This window comes from Gopherus evgoodei, chromosome 4, assembly GCF_007399415.2.
Source record: "Gopherus evgoodei ecotype Sinaloan lineage chromosome 4, rGopEvg1_v1.p, whole genome shotgun sequence".
Taxonomy (NCBI): domain Eukaryota; kingdom Metazoa; phylum Chordata; order Testudines; family Testudinidae; genus Gopherus; species Gopherus evgoodei.
Window position 1 is genome coordinate 51750610 of NC_044325.1, and position 16800 is coordinate 51767409.

At 38.7% G+C, this 16800-nt stretch overlaps 1 protein-coding gene across 5 annotated transcripts in view; it reads right to left on the reverse strand.

Annotated features, from left to right (window-relative positions):
• Positions 1–624: 624 nt before the first annotated feature.
• Positions 625–16800, reverse strand: part of ARHGAP5 (Rho GTPase activating protein 5) — an 83353-nt gene continuing 67177 nt past the window's right edge. For 4 of the 5 annotated variants that reach the window (XM_030559315.1, XM_030559316.1, XM_030559317.1 and 1 more), the window contains one exon: positions 625–3366. In XM_030559315.1, coding sequence (XP_030415175.1) covers positions 3036–3366 — 331 coding nt within the window. In that variant the 3' untranslated portion in view covers positions 625–3035. Of the gene's footprint in view, positions 3367–6963; positions 7482–16800 lie in introns of those variants that run through there. The other variant, XM_030559319.1, reaches the window with a different exon arrangement.

Consider the following 16800-nt stretch of genomic DNA (forward strand, 5'->3'; position numbering starts at 1 on the left):
TGATTATTGTAAAAATGGTCATTTAAAAAATTTAAAGCAATGCTTTTCGTGGTTTGAACTTTAATTATAACAATTATAAGAGACAATTCCATTAGCCAAACTACAGAGAATCTGTATGGAATGACATTCTTCCTTGCTTTATAGCAGTACTAAAGATTACCTATAAACTTCATTTTAAAATAGCAATGGTATAATTTTCTAGTATCTTTATTTTCTGTTCTATATATATAGCCATATAGTGTTTTAATATTAATCAAAAGCAGGGGTCGGCAACCTTTTAGAAGTGGTGTGCCGAGTCTTCATTTATTCACTCTAATTTAAGGTTTTGTGTGCTAGTAATACATTTAACATTTTTAGAAGGTCTCTTTCTATACGTCTATAATATATAACTAAACTATTGTTGTATGTAAAGTAAATAAGGTTTTTAAAACGTTTAAGAAGCTTCATTTAAAATTAATTTAAAATGCAGAGACCCTGGACAGGTGGCTAGGACCCGGGCAGTGTGGCACTGAAAATCAGCTTCTGTGCTGCCTTTGGCATGCGTGCCATAGGTTGCTTACCCCTGATCTAAAGACTACACAAGAAATACTGACAATGTCACCAAGTAGGTGTGTCATGCCAAGCTTTTTTTTTTTTTTTTAAATGAACCTTTCAGTAAGAGTTAATGACAATTTCTAACCAGGCCAAATACAAGGGCGGCATTTTAACAACTCCGTATGGAATAAGGGATGCAGTTGTAATAGAATACATAAAAACAGATGATATTGCAAATATTTTTGATCTATAATAAGCTTAACTTGAAATGGAGTTGTGGAAATGTATTTGTAACATAAAAATAGATAATTTTGTAATCAAAAATCAAAGATGAACTTAACATCATGGCCAACTAAACATATACTTCCACGCAGGAAGTAGAAAGTTAAAAATGAAATTCACAACACAAAGACTGAATATAGTTTTCTTTTTAGCCTACTTCCAATAGAAATAGTTTGGTTTGTTTCCTGTACAGTTTGATGCTTTGTCTATACCATATATAGTAGAAAAATAAATTCTTTAGCAACCTAGAAACAGTTTATAAAACTCTTGAAGTTTAATTTTTCTTTGCTAAATATGCCAATGTCAGACTGACACCTATAAATAAAAGCTATGTAGACAACAGATGCAGTGTAAAACAAGTTAAGAATACTACAATTTACAAGACAGACTTTATTATTGTACTTTATCAATTCCTGTATGCTTTGCGACAGGACTAGGGCTTTTTGTTCTTGTTTTCTTAGAAAAGATAATTACTTGCAAGAATATAACACAAATATCAAGATAATTTATCATATACATGTACTTCAACAGCAGCCTTGTTTATGGTATCATCTTAATCTAGAATGATAATCCAAGTCATAATTAGAAGTACAATACCTAGGACATAATTGGGAAAGGCAATTTTTATTTTAGGAAAATGGAGTAAATCAAAAACTCTTAAGAGCCTTAATTCTCAAAATCATCTATTTACTATAATACATAGAAGATGATCTTAAAATCTCATTATGAATGAAGATTACAACAGTGAACATCATAAAGCTTTTTTAAACTACACATAAGATATCCTAGCAGCTGAGTGAACAGAATTTATTTTTTTCCTTTCCAGACCCAAACCCAAAAAGCTATAATTTGAGCATGAAATAAAAAAACTGCTAAAAGTCTCACAAATATTTTTTACTTATGGCCTCCCCTCAATTCTGCTACAATGTGTAGTCTTCTAAAACAGTTACCACCAATTAAATGTTTAAAATTTTTTTTTAAAAAGCAGCACTCTTTTAAAGCAAAATTGGTACCAATGTCAAAGAAAAAAGTAATAACTAAAAATGGTGCAAAAAGTCAGTAATTTTGAATTTTTAGTACAACATACGACAGAAAAAATATGAATACAAATTTGAGATTTTATATATACACTCTAAAGAGGTTAATTGTCAGTACCGAAAGTATTTATTGCTATATATTAGCAATGCATTTTTGTATATCTTTAAAGGGCCACATAAAAATAGATTTAAAGAATAGATTAAACTGAAGTCCTAGATTAAAACATTGTTTGGTTTACAGAATTTTACTACAACAAAGTTCATGTTTATGTATGAAAAGTTATATAACCTTGTATGAAAATGTCATGAACTATTTTCTACACACTAAATGTGTTCCCAAGTGGGAAAAATTAAAATATCTAAAATATATTAGATTAAGTTTACAAGACCATCAATGATCTTTTAAACATGCAGCTGTTTACAGAATTAACAGTATTACAAAATGTTTAATTCAGTAATGGAATGTAAGGAAATAACTAGGAGACATCAAAATTTTTGTACAATATATGAAACTCACTTTTACAACAAGCATGTCCTTGGTATTGTGCTGTAAGAAATACTATGCAAGTTCAACAAATTGTCCACAGGTTTACTTAGAAGTAAAGATGAAAGGTGCAGGATTGTAATATTTTCAACAGTGCATTTTGCATTTTTTCAAAAACCATCCCCAGCATACTATAGCATAAGTAGCCAGGAGGTTACAAAATAAACTACAGCTGGGCTTCAGTTGTCTACACAGAATGCCTGAATGTGAATAACTCTGACAAAAATAGCACATTAAATAACAAAAACAGCCATAAAGCAGGCTGTAAGCACTGAATGTATCATAAATGTGATCTTTTAAATCATTAAATTTCTATAGAAAAATTTTATTCACAATATATTGTGACAAACTGCCACAGGAATGATATAGTGATTGCGACAAGGTTTCATGCAGCAGCAGCTTTGCACTTTATAGCTATTTTTGTTTTTAAAAATTAAACCTCTCCAGTCATGCTTATCCCATGGTTCTGATCTGCAGTGTGTATGAATGAAGAAATACAGTATGGGTTGTAACAAAAATGTCCCATCAGTTTGGATGTGGATTATTTTTCATAAATATGAAGTACATACTGAATCCTGAAACATGCATGTCTTGCTTTATTTTCTGTCCAACGCCAGGCTGCCTGCATCTTCTTCTATTTATATAATACCAAGAGGATCTGCTTGTAATTGTGGTTGTATCAGCTGAGGTTGCAATGGTGGTGGTAACTGAAGTGGCACCATTGGTTCCACCATCTGCACTGTGGTGGATGGTGGTGGCTGACATGCCACAGAGTTGGAGGTTTCTACAATCTCTCCATTGCAAAAGAAAAACTGGCACTGTTGAATGAAGGTCTCTATAACTGACTGGTGAATCTTGGTGGTAGACAGGAACTCCCGGTTTTCGAAATCAGGTCTCATCAAAGTTGGCCAGAAACAAATTGATAAGTTATCAGCAGTCATAAGATTGGTTCTATTTTGCTGGCTAACCCTGAAATGAGAATAAATTTTCAGAACACGTTCACAAAGAACAATTAAAAATGATATACAAACAGGTCTGATTTCAAATATTTTCATAAACATGAACTTTAATGCAAAAGAATATTTTTACAAATATCTATTAAAACAATAGCATTCTTAGATGTTACACTGATGCAAATCCAGAAATGAATATTTCAGATTTAACAGCTAACAGATAAGACTTTGACTCGGTGTTTTGAATCTGAATCACGGTGGAAATTAAAATGCAAGAAGTTATCCCTCATTTTAAAGAAGTGACAATGAATGTATATGTTAGAGTCTAGCAACTCTCAGAGGATTTCCTGCCCTGCAAGGTAAAATCCATTAGCTCTGCATAACATTTGACCTTTGTGCTGAGAGGGGTAGCTACGGGGGGGCTATGGCAAATTTTGGAGTGACTATAGCTCAAATAAGACCTCCCCTAGCACCACCCCGCCTGCGTGTCTTTTAAATTATAAATTACTTTTTTTTTTGCCTATCTCAGTGTTTTGATTGGTCTTCGGTTTAATGCAGCTCTATAGCTGCTGAACAATCAAGCCCTCTAATACTGTCTCAGCCTCAGGGGCAGCCTTAGGGAAAATGGCACCCCCGTGCAAACTTCTATTTTGGCACCCCTTCTTTGGAGACAGGGTGGGGTTGGATCGGCTCAGGCTGTCAGCCCCAGCATGTGCGAGGCTAGGGCTTACAGGTGGAACTCCGCCATGCATGGGGGCTTACAGCTCACAAGCCCCACATAAGAACCATGCAACCCCCCGTTTGAGGACCCCTATTCTAGAAGAAAAAGACGACAACATGCCTATACAAAGAGGAATCTACATTTAGTGATATCTATATATCAAAAGAAAAAAGCAAGATTGAAATATTTCATTTCATTATAGGCTTTTCATATTAGCCAGTGATAAAATAGTGTCTGAAATTAAGCCGTGCTATTAAGCAAATTCCCACTGTTATCAGTAGGTGTTTTGCTTACATCAAGATGCACAAGTTGAAGTGCAACATGTGTCCCCTCACAGTTACTTTGAGAAATATACACTGTTGAAAGCTAGATGATTCTGCCATGTCATCACTAGCTAAGGTGAAAACAACAGTATAAATAGGAGTAAGATTAACTTTTATTTTTTAAAATGTTTAAATTTAATTTAGCTGGGCAAAGCTGGCAAAATTTTTTTGCGAAATCAATGGAAAAGTTTTCACCCATTCATTTTGAATGGTTTGAGCTCTCCCAATTTTATTTTTCACAAAATTTCAAAAGTCCCATTTTTTAAAACTTTCTCTTGAGAAATCTACTCCCAACTTGATGTTTCAGTTTTACATCTTTGACAGCTTGCGCAAAAGCACTACAGTAGCTTGACTTCCAGCTGATTTCATTTGTTAAGTTCTGAAACTCAAGTTCAAGACGCTAAAAAGATGTTTTTAGCTTGGCTGGGGAATGGGAGAATCTATAATACAAACAGTTGAGGCCAGGACAGCATTTTGCTTTTTGTTCTGCAAGATGGAAGCTGTTGAATGAAGCGTCATAAAGTGAGCTGGAAAGAATAAAAAAGGTACCAATATGCTGCTTCAGTGATTATCCTGAGACTCAGAGAAATCCTCCAAACTGAGGGAAAAAACTAACTGTATTGTACATTTCAGATATTTTTATAGATTGATAGTTATTGTACATCAGTGGCCTCCAACCTTTTTACACCCAAAGATCACTTTTTGAATTTAAGGGCAACCCAGGATCTAGGATGACCAGATGTCCCGATTTTATAGAGTGAGTCCCGATTTTGGAGTCTTTTTCTTATATAGGCTCCTATTACCCCCCTGCCCCGTCCCGATTTCTACATTTGCTGTCTGGTCATCCTAACTCTGTTCCTTCCCCAAAGCCGCGCCCACTCCACCCCACTCTCTGTCACTCGCTCTCCCCCACCCTCACTCACTTTCACCAGACTGGGGCAGGGAGTTGAGGCTCAGGAGGGGGTGCGGGCTCTGGGCTGGGGCTGAGGGGTTTGCAGTGTGGGAGGGGGCTCTGGGCTGAGGGCTGGGGTGCAGGAAGGGGTGAGGGATGCAAGCTCTGGGTGGGTGTTGGGGTGCAAAAGGGGGCTCTGGGCTGTGGCAGAGAATTGAGGTGCAGCAGGGGGTGCAGGGCGCTAGCTCTGAGAGGAGGCTGAGGGCTGGAGCAGGGGGTTAGCATGAAGGAGGGGATATGGGGTCAGGGCTGGGGCAGGGTTTTGGGGTGCAGGAGGGGGTGGGGTGCTGGCTCTGGGAGAAGGCTCAGGGCTGGGGATTGGGGTGCAGGAGGGGGTATAGGGTGCTGGCTCTGGAAGTGGACTCAAGGCTGAGGCGTGGCCTCCCGCAGGGTGGCACTTACCTCGGGCAGCTCCCAGTCAGCGGCACAGTGAGGCTAAGGCAGGCTCTCTGCCTGCCACAGCCCCATGCCACTCCTGGAAGGGGCAAATGTGCCCCTGAAGGGGTGGGGGGGGGGACGACACATGGCTCTGTGTGCTGCCCCTCTCTACTGGTACCGCCCCCAATGCTCCCATGGGCAACAGTTCCCTGTTCCCAGCAAATGGGAGCTGTGGGAGCGGTGCTTGCAGGCAGGAGCAGTGCTCCGAGACCCGGTCCATTGCGATTGACGAGTTGGTCACCACTGTTGTACACTGTAGAATCATTATCCTGAAAACAAAAATCAAGACTATCTCCACAAAGTAGGTCTGTGTTAACAAACTGTTTGTCCCTGTTGGCACAAACCTTCTACACAGGGGGGCAAAAATGAAGACTTTCTGTGCTATGAAGGGCTTTGTTTAATCTGCAACTTTGGAACAGCTCTCACTCATTTTTCATTGCTGATTTCCCTGACCATCACCTTTTCCCCTTCAACATAGCTCTGCTGCCTCCTCCTAGTCCTTGCCATATCCAACCCTTCTGAGATTTCCAGTCTACCCACATCAGTGACTTCTCTACTTTAAGTCCTCATCCTCTCCTGTTATCTCAGTAGACAACACTACACTTCCCTTGACTCCTTTGACTCTCTCCCATTGCCAGATTTGCCTAATCAAGCACAAGCCACAGCTCAGCCCCTCTCCTATATCTGTTGCTTATTTTAATAAGCATGATAATTTCACTGTTAACTTGTCCTCCCCTTCCTTATTGTTTGCTTCATTCACCTGTTGTCTTTCGCCATATTTAAGCTCTTTGGGACAGTAATTAAATTATATGCATATAGCATCTGGCACAATACAGGCCAGATCCCTGATTGGAGCCTCTGTGCATACATAACCAACATGAATTTGTAATGATAGGGCAAGATATAAGCAGTTTTTAACAATCTTTGTCAGTACTTTATCGATTAGGTTAACTATTGATATTGCTCTGTGTGTCCTACTGCAGTGTGTCTCAAACTTTTGTACTGGTGACCCCTTTCACATAGAAAACCTCTGAGTGTGACCTCTCCTTAAAAATTAAAAACGCTTTTTATATATTTAACACCATTATAAATGCTGGAGGCAAAGCGGGGTTTGGGGTGGAGGTTGACAGCTCATGACCCCCTATGTAAGAACCTTTTGACCCCTGAGGAGTCCTGACCCCCAATTTGAGAACCTTTGTCCTACTGTCTTTTAGAGCTTCATACATTTTTTCCCCAAAACATGGTTATACACGCTTCCAAACAGGAATATGGGATTTTGCCCCTTTGAGGAAGTGACAGAATTTTAAAGTATTCAAGGTATATAGAACTCCTAAAAAGATGCATAGGTATTCAAACAGTAAAGTATCAAAGAACAGTACCATAACTAATGCCAATCAATATGGTTTTATTAAAAATCTATCTAGTTAAATAAATGTGTGGTGCTTTTTTTGTTTGTTTTTTTTTTTAAAAGAAGTTATACATTTGGTTGACAAAGACAACTGTGTTGACGTAATAGACTTCTGTAAGGCATCTGACTTAATATCACATGATATTCAGATTAAACAAACAGCACTGTACAAAAATCAACACAGTACACATTAAGTGGACTGAACACTGGTACAACCCACAACATATTTTCTAGGGTCTTGCATGGATCTGTTCTTGGCCCAATGATATTCAATATCTCTATCAATGATCTGGAAGAAAATATAACATTGCTAGTCAAGTTTTCACATGACAACATAGATGGGAGTGATAAATTTTAAGAAGTTTTACTGAGTAATCAGAATTGCTTAGTAAGTTGGATTCATCTGAACCATTTTAATATACTCAGAAATACTAGGTCATACATCTATGAACAATGAACATAGGTCATAGTTACAGAACGGGGAGGGGAGCCCTGAATTTTGGAAAGGAGTGCAATGTTATGCATATGAAAGCTAATGCCATTATTGGATGTATAAGCAGGGGAATATCAAATAGGACTAGGGAGAAGGTATCATCTCTGTATAAAGCATTGATAAGACAAATACTGGTATCCAGTTCTGGTGCCCACAATTTTAAAAGAATGTTGACACATTGGAAGGAATTCAGAAAAGAGTTACAAGAATTATTTGAGGTCTGGGAAACCTGTCTTCCTGTGAGAAAGTTAAGCGATGACTTCTTCATGGTCTGCATGTATCTACATGGGAAGAATATGTCTTACAGTAGAGGGTTCTTTAATTCAACAAAGACAGAATTTCCAGTTACTAGAAACTGAAACTAAAGATTCAGACTAGAAATGTGGTGCAAAATTAACCGTGAGGGTAATAAACCATTGAAACAGTTTACCTAGGAACATGCCGGATTCTCTGTCACTAGAATTTTTTCAGTTCAGTTTTGCTCTCTTTCTACAAGATATGCTCTAGCTCAACCAGAAGTTATATGCTTGATGCAAAACTATTGAAGAAATTCTATGGCCTCTGTTATGCAGGAGGTCAGATTAGGTGATCATAATGGTCCTTTCTGGCCTTACTGTCTATGAAACTCACTGGCAAGCTTGTCTTTAAATCCTGTACTTTACCCAGCAGCAGTATGTTGGATTTTTAGGTTCTTCAGAAAATAGTATATTTGTTTTATAGCAGGAGTTCCTGAGAATGAATTAAGTGTTATATCAAATTTTAAATGATTTTAATGCTCTCTTATCAGCTCCTGAGTGGAGACTTTAATGCAGTGGCCCCCAACCTTTTTCGTCTGGCGGGCACCAGACAACGAGCCACGGAAGACTGTGGCAGCAGACGAGCATCCGCTGAAATGCTGCTGACAAGCAGCGTCAATAGGAGTCGCCGCTGAAATACCGACAAGCAGCGTCATCCAGAGGCATCGCGGCATAAATTTTGGTGATGACACCTCGGGATGACGTTGCTTGTCGGTGCATTTCGGCGGATGCTCATCCGCTCGCCAGTACGCGGAAACATTTAGATGCCCTGGCGGATGCCATGGCACCAGTGGGTTCCGCATTGTGGACCCCTGCTTTAATTAAATGACATTTTTAATGTCACAGCTGGCTTTGTGGCCAATACAAAAAAAAAAAAATAGGTTTGAAATGAGAGTTCCTTGTGATTTAGATTTGACCACGAGAGAGCTCCTGCTTCTTTCTGCTTCTTTGAAGTTCTCAAGTTGCAATTGAATTTCTGTTGTGCCTTTGTTTTTTCAGTTTAAATGTTCCTGACAAAATGTGGGATTCTGTCCTACTTTGAAATACCGCTGCGTATATTATTAACAAGAAGAACGATTGTTTTCAACATATAAAAAGAGAATTTCCATCTTGGTGCCTGATCTTTGATATCCTGCACTCCTACCAGGTGTGTGATCTGAGATAGGTATAACACCTATTTACTAGGCTAAATATTTCACTACTGTTTCAGATTTACTGAAAATCAAACTTTAGATAAGTTTTAGATAAGGAATCTTTACCTTTAAAATGGAAAAAAACCCTCACACTTAAGACTACATCTTGTTCTAAAATTACAGATTTTAAGGTTTTAGATTTGTTGTTTATCTGGAAATTGGGTGGAATTTTATCTATTTTGTTTTTTAATATATGATTAAGGTTCATCAAGTTCCTTATCTGTAGTGTGAAAATAATTGGTTAATAAATCTGATAGACAACTGGGACATTAATCTGGACTGAATGTATACACCAAATATTAAGATAATTGTACAAGAAAATATTTTCCTCATTTGCAGTGGCAGAAGTAACTGCAACAGGTAATATTTTGTGTTAATAAATGTAGTGCCTTTGTCAAGTAGTATAGGATGAATCAGATACACCTCTACCCCGATATAACGCGACCCAATATAACACGAATTCGGATACAATGTGGTAAAGCAGCGCCCTGTGGGGGGGCAGGGGCTGCATGCTCCAGCGGATCAAAGCAAGTGTGATAGAATGTGGTTTCACCTATAATGAGGAAAGATTTTTTGGCTCCCGAAGACAGCGTTATATTGGGGTAGAGGTGTATTGTCTGTTTTGAATGTATTATGTCCAGAGATATTTACATAGTCATCCTGAATTAGGGCAATATTCACATTTTCTTTCTTGAGAACTTTTTACATTTCAATGAGTAGTTAATGCTGTCAATATTTCATGTACAGAATTTTAAAGAATTCAAAAGACAATAGGGAAGAAGTTGCATTTTGTTTAATGCTTGTATCCAAGATTTTTTTTTTTTAAATTGGCTCTTCTACATATAATTGTTTCCTAGGGTACCCCTCAGAGGAAAATTAATGAGTCAGTCTGTTGCCAGCTGAATAATTTAATTAAATTTTAAGAACACTGTTAAATGTAAATAGGCTAAAATGGTACACAATACCCTGCTGACAGCAAAGGGAGTAGGCTAGTTATTAAAATATCATTTTTAAAGTAGAACAAATGTTCAGTCTTCCAAGTTATCACAGAACCTTCTTCCTTTTCTCCCTGAAGTAATTCAACACGCTGCCTAGAGCTGCTCTCTGGAGCTCTGTCTTAAACTCCATCCTTGACCCTCTTCAGTGAGACTCCAGCTCTCTATACTTCTCTGAAATTGCTCTCACTTACATAGTACTGAAGAAGTTCTTAGCAAAGTGTCAGAAACAGTATTCTATCCCTACCTCCTGTCAGGCTGCCTTTTACCCTGTTGACCATGCTCTCCGTGAAATCTTGTTTCCCTCAGTTTCCATGACTATTCTCTCTTGGCTCTTCTACCTCTCCAATTGCAACTTCAGTGTTTGGTTTGGAAGATTCTTCTCATTCCAGATAATGGGAATTCTACTGGGCTTCTTCCTTAGCCCTCAACTCGTCTCTCTGTATGCAAAAGTGATTATACAGAGATAGAACAGACCTATCATCTACCTTCTCTGTGCTGACAACACCCAGATCTACTTCTCCACTCCACTCTAATTTGTTCTGCTCCTGGTCACAGCTAAAATCTCAGCCTTTTTGATATCTGCTGGCCATCTTAAACTCAACATGAGCTTTTAATCATTGCTTCTAAATCCTCATCATCCCTTCCTTTCTCAGTCATTATGACAAAACTTTCACTCTTCCCTAAGAACTTGAGTGTACCTTTAAATACCCGGCCTAGTCTAGGTATAAGATATCAATAGCTAGAAATAAGGACAATAAGGAAAAAATTTTCAGGAGCATGGAGTCTATCTCCATGAAAAAGATAAGTGATATTTCATATAGACCCCATTAAATAGTACTCTCTGTAACTGATATGGAAAGTGTAGACTGCTCCACATTAAGATCACAACAGGTTAGATTGTGATAAATCATAGGAGATAGTCCATTTAACACAATTATTGAAGCTAAGCACATACCATGGAACTCAAAAGTAAAAATTTTAAAATATATTTTTTAACAAACAGTAACTGCCATTTTAATTACATACTCACATTAGTTTAAACACAAGGTAGTCTAGAAGTCTATGTTTTCTACTCAGAAGCCTTTGCAAATTTCAAAACTTCTTCAGAGTTTTTAAATAGAACGTGTGTTTCTTTAAAGATCTTATGCTGCCAGTCTATTCCACTGGTTTCAGATGACCCATTGAGGTACCTTCCAGTCCTACATGTCTATGATTTTCAAATCCTTTTACCATCTATTACTGTGGTCAAATACAAGGCAATCTCTTGCATGAGTTTTGTTCTGTATACTGCACGACATCCCCATTTTGATCTGGTTCCACTCTTTAAGCGCTGTTAACTTTAATAACCAACTTAGCAGGACTTTCCTTCCTACTGCTCAGAAAGGTTTCTCTAGGGAGACATAGAAAGCTATTTTTGTGGTTTAATTAGCTGGGCAGCCAAATAGTTTTTTGAATGAATTATCTTAAAAGGATTCAGCTGGGAGCTGCAACATGTGACCTCTTATTTAGCATTTTATTTTTCAACGTGTTACTGTTACAGCGAAGAAAACATAATACTACCCTGTAATGTATTTTACTATAATACACGTTCCCAATCAAATCAAACATTATATAACTACATTAAAAGTCCATGAGAATACAACATTAAAATTGGATAGTTAGTCCAGAAATGCAATTATGGTTGAATATTCAACTGTAAGTATGTTACCTTGAGCCTACGTATTATAAAAATTTTATACTATATTCTATTTAAGAAATATTAGTCATTATGAGATATTTTTCTGCTCTAGATGAAGTTAAGAATATATACAATAATCTAAGAATCAGGGAGTTTCTTAATCACTTGAAACAGCCTCATCCATTGCACAGATTTTTAAAAATTGGACAAAAAGTTACTAGAATGCACTCTAGTCACACCAGTTTGGCTTCGGTGGAGTTAATTCTAATTTATACCAGTGTAACTGTTATCACAATTAGACTCAAGGCTTTTCAGGGCATACTCTCGCATTGGTGGGGTGAGAAATCAGATGACCAAACTGGTCTTTTCACTCTTCTTTCCATAATTCTGAACATTATGTACTTGTATATATACACCAAGTCATGCTATGGGTGATGTCCATCTGCTAGTGTCAAGATTAAAAACAATTCCTTATATATTAAAATCAAGGAAAAACCTTGAAAGCATTAAATGGCTCATGTAGAAGACCAGATTTGAGGAGACAAATACAAGACTTTCACTCCATAAGAAATATTTGTTTTCAAGCAGTTTTATTAAATAACACTTAAAGATGTTATGAAAAGCCAGGTGCAAAATAGACATGACCCTAAGTACCCCTGTATTTACACCTTACACACTACTGCAATGTTTGTACAAAATATGCCTTGTAATGAATTCCCTCTGTCTAATGTTACTATAATATATTTAAGACAAAGACAGCCTACCTTAGGTAAAAGGAACATGATTTTAAATCAATTTACACAGGAGCCATAAACAAAGCTATCAAGCTAAACCTGAAGAGGTTGTCTTGAGCCTGAACTCGAGAGAGAATTAACATAGCTCCTGCAGTGAGAGAGACAAGAGACCAAATCCCCAGGTGGCCTTCCTAACTTTAAGAACAAAGCCAATTTTTTGGGAATATAAAGGACAAAGAAACTCCATGTTTATCTTTTACCTGTGAAGACAAGGGAAATTTCTGTGGAAGGTCCTAACAGAGAGGACCTAGACATGCTAGACAAAGAATAACTAGTGAGAGAAACCATCCTAAAGACCGTACCTTGCTAAATTAAGTTCTCGACTTTTAGGTGCATATCTTCACTTCTACTACTAACCACCTTTACCTTTATTTCTTTTTCTTGGTATCACTTCACCTATGTTCTGTTGTTAATAAACTTGTTTTATTTTTCATCTAACCCAACCGAGTGCTGTGTTTGAACTGAACTGTTAACTCCAGTTAAATTGGCAGGCTGCTGGGTATTGTCTCTTTAAAGGAGCAAACATATCTTCTTATTTCTCTGAGTACACCACGGGAACATTGCAGACTCCAGGGCAGACAGTTCTGGGCAAATTTGGAACGGTAGGTGTGTTGGGGTCATCTTGCCAGGTGTAACCAAAACTGGTAGAAATCATGGATGAGGCTATTGTGTTGTAGGCAGGCTGCTAGGGTCAGAGCTGAACAAATGGTTACTTACCTGTAACTTGTTCTTCTAAATGTATTCTACTTAGGTATGTGTGCATGCACCCAGCACACTGGAGCTGGAAAACTGCCTAGCAGCATTCATAGGGGCAGCACTCATGCCCTATGCCCTAGTCCCTCCCCTGGCCATATATTGAGGTGCCGCCCCAATCTCCTCAGTTCTTTCACACAGAATGCCAGAAGTACAGACTCCAATGCAGAGGGCATGGAGAGGGAGTCATGAAATACACATCTGCATCACATTTCAAGGAAAAACAGTTACAGGTAGGTAACCAATTTCAGCCATTTCTGAAGAGGACATTGGTGCATACTTCCATATTGGACTATGGTGTGTGCATGCAACCATACGGCCTAGCAACTGCAGACATATTTGGGCTGTAGTTGAGTGTTGAGACTGCAGCTCCAGACGCAAGGGGAATTGCCCAGAATCACTCCGCTCGCAGAAATGCTCTTGAACTTGTAGAGTCTACCGGTGTGCCAACAAACTTGATTCTCTGAGCAGAGCCGGCCCACAACATTTTGACACCTGAGGCAGGGAGCTTAAATGATGCCCCCATGCCTCATTGCTTGGGCCAAAACTTTGAAAGGTATCAATTCTGACTTCTTCCTGTTCTACTCCTCTAATAGTACTGCTCTGCAATCTATCCCAATAAAGGAGAACAAATAACTTAAAATGCCTTGTTCAAAATTTTTAATTAACACTTAACTTTCAAATGCCTGAACAGAAAATGTAACTTTTCTTGTTTGCAAGAAAAAAAAAACACTGGAATTTTTATCTGTTTGAATAATCAAAAAGTGGTGCTTTCCATGCCTTCTTAGTTGCAAAGATTTGAACTGCTTCCTGAAGATCCTCAGTCTGGGCCAGCTCATGCTCTATTGAGATGGTTGCAAGGCCGACCAGCCTCTCCTGTGTCATTGTGGCGCATAGATGTGTTTTTATTAACTTCAGCTTGGAGAAGCTGTGTTCTCCACTGGCAACTGTTACAGGAAGTGTTAGAAGTATGCACAGAGCAACAAAAGCATTTGGAAAGAGGATGGTCATCTTATTTGTGCACATATATTCCAGAACAGCCTTTGGAGTTGATTCTGCTGAAATGTATCTTGAAAGGGCTTTCAGTTCATCACCTAAATCACTCGCATCAATATTGCGCATGTCATCATGTGTCAGCACTGTCTCTAGTGCCCTGCATTGCTGGTGTAGGTGTTCTTCAGGTATAGTGAGGAGTTTTGGAATATCCTACAGCATCCCAAATATACTGCTGTGTTCCTTGAGCTGCATGAAATGTTCTTCAACTGACTGTATTGCACAATCTTGCACCTGATTAAAGAATTCAACTTTGAATTGTTTTTGGAGTCTCTTATGGGATTATCCCGTGCCTCATAATCAAAATGTCGTCTTCTTCGGTGACTTTTGTATTCTTAAATGGGTGGGAAAATAGCTTCAGTGTGAAGTTTCTCTGCCAACTTCTGTGCACTCTTCAGAATGTGTTGAAATCTCTCATCTGACCAGTAAGACTGTAAGGATGACTTTGCTTTGTCCAGTTGTTTCATTGCTCTAGATATAACAAGGCAACACCTTAGAGTCTCTTACTTACAACATTTATTTCAAACAGTATGTTATGCCACAACACTAAGCCACACAAAAATTTGAAGTTATGTATGTTTCTGGTGATTCCATTTCCCTCTGCCACTGTTCTCCCACGAACAGTTCCTATCATAGCATTATCCTCCATAATGCAAACTATGGCATCATCTATCATCCCAATTTGGTGTATGATAGGCTTTATCGCTTCCACTCAACTTTCCCATCGTGCGGCACTCTGTGGTTTCAGTGTCAGAGACGATGTTCTCAGATGTTGCTTCAAAATTTGCCACCGATGACTCGATGCAGAAAAAAATACATAGATGCTTTGAATTACATTAAAAAAATCCAGCAGAAGCTGATGCTGCATCTGTATGGGCCAAAAAAAGCTAGAGGGTTTAACTCTTGGATCCGGGTCTGCACTCCTCTATTCTTTCCACCCATGTTCACAACATTATCTTAGCCCTGACCTCTTATGTCAGCTATTACAATTCCCTATCTTCCAGCTTTCAAAGAAGCACATTTGTCATACCACCTCCTGTAGTATCATCAATGTCAATACATTCTAGAAAATGCTCTCTGACAGTCACCACTGCAGGGACATTTTCACTAGGTTCTGTTGTTGTTACAAAACGCACCATTAAAGTCATTTGTTCCATATGGCTGAGGACAGGTGTGCGGTCCAGAATAACAGAACAACATCTTGCTGACTTCAGATCTGCCATAATCTTCTGTTTGACTTTTGTTGCCAGTAACTATATGATCACATTTTGAATTGTTTTTCCAATGTAGTGGTGCGTGTACATTTCTTGGGTGGTGACTCTCTTAGATGCTCGTAGAGTACAGCATCAAACTCAGCCATCAGCTCCACAATTTTAAGGAAGTTTCCATTGTTTGGCACATCCAGCTGATCTGAAGTGCCACGCAGTGCTAGGTTTTGGATAGCAAGCAGTCTCACAATGGCCAGTGAGCCTTTTCGGAACATTGTGCCAGTAAAGAGACACTGATGCAATCTTCTCTTGATGCTGATCATCTATGGTGGCCTTTAATCTTAATCTCATCTCAAGCTCTTTCCAGCTATGGAATGCTCTCTGGTGATCTGCTGTCTACTCATGGCATGCCAGATTTCTAGCCAGATTTTTCCAGTCCTTTGTTCCTGTAGAACCCAATGTGGCTAGAACATTAGACTGGAAGAGTTTGCAACAAAAACAGTATGCAGCATTCTGGGGTTTTGAGAACATAAGCCACAGCCTCTCCACTTTGTCACCATTGGGAATTTCATGCCAGTAATGTGGTACATAGAAACTTCTGTTTTCATTGTCTTTGGGGAACAAGAAGTTTTTCACTTGCTGTGGCCTATGCAGTACAAGGAAGTCCCTCAGGCTACTGCTCAAGTGGGTCCACAGTCCTGGATCATCTAGACTTAAGGAACTAAACTCAGCAGCAGCTGTTTCTTGTGACTCCACCATACTCTTCTCTGATCTACACTTTTCTTCAGGAATGTGCATGGTTACATTCCATTCGAGATGGAGATATGGATGCTATGGTAGCTGCCAGGTCACCTGCACTCTGACTAACTGGAAGATCAGGCATCTCCTCACCACTCACATCGTCACTGGCTCTGGAAGACTCACTGTGAACATTTGTGTCTATGTATCTCAGGAGAGCTCCTTCCTGCTTATACAGAAAAGCTTCCTTTGTTTTCTTTCTTTTTCTGAATGCTGCCCCAGAGGGGCATTCTCTTCTTTCACTCCTGACTGCTGTTCTGTGCCAGCTATAGTGGCTCTCAACACTCAGTTGAAGGGGACAAATAAGCAGACTGGTAGCAGGGCCTGAGTGAGGGAAGATGTCA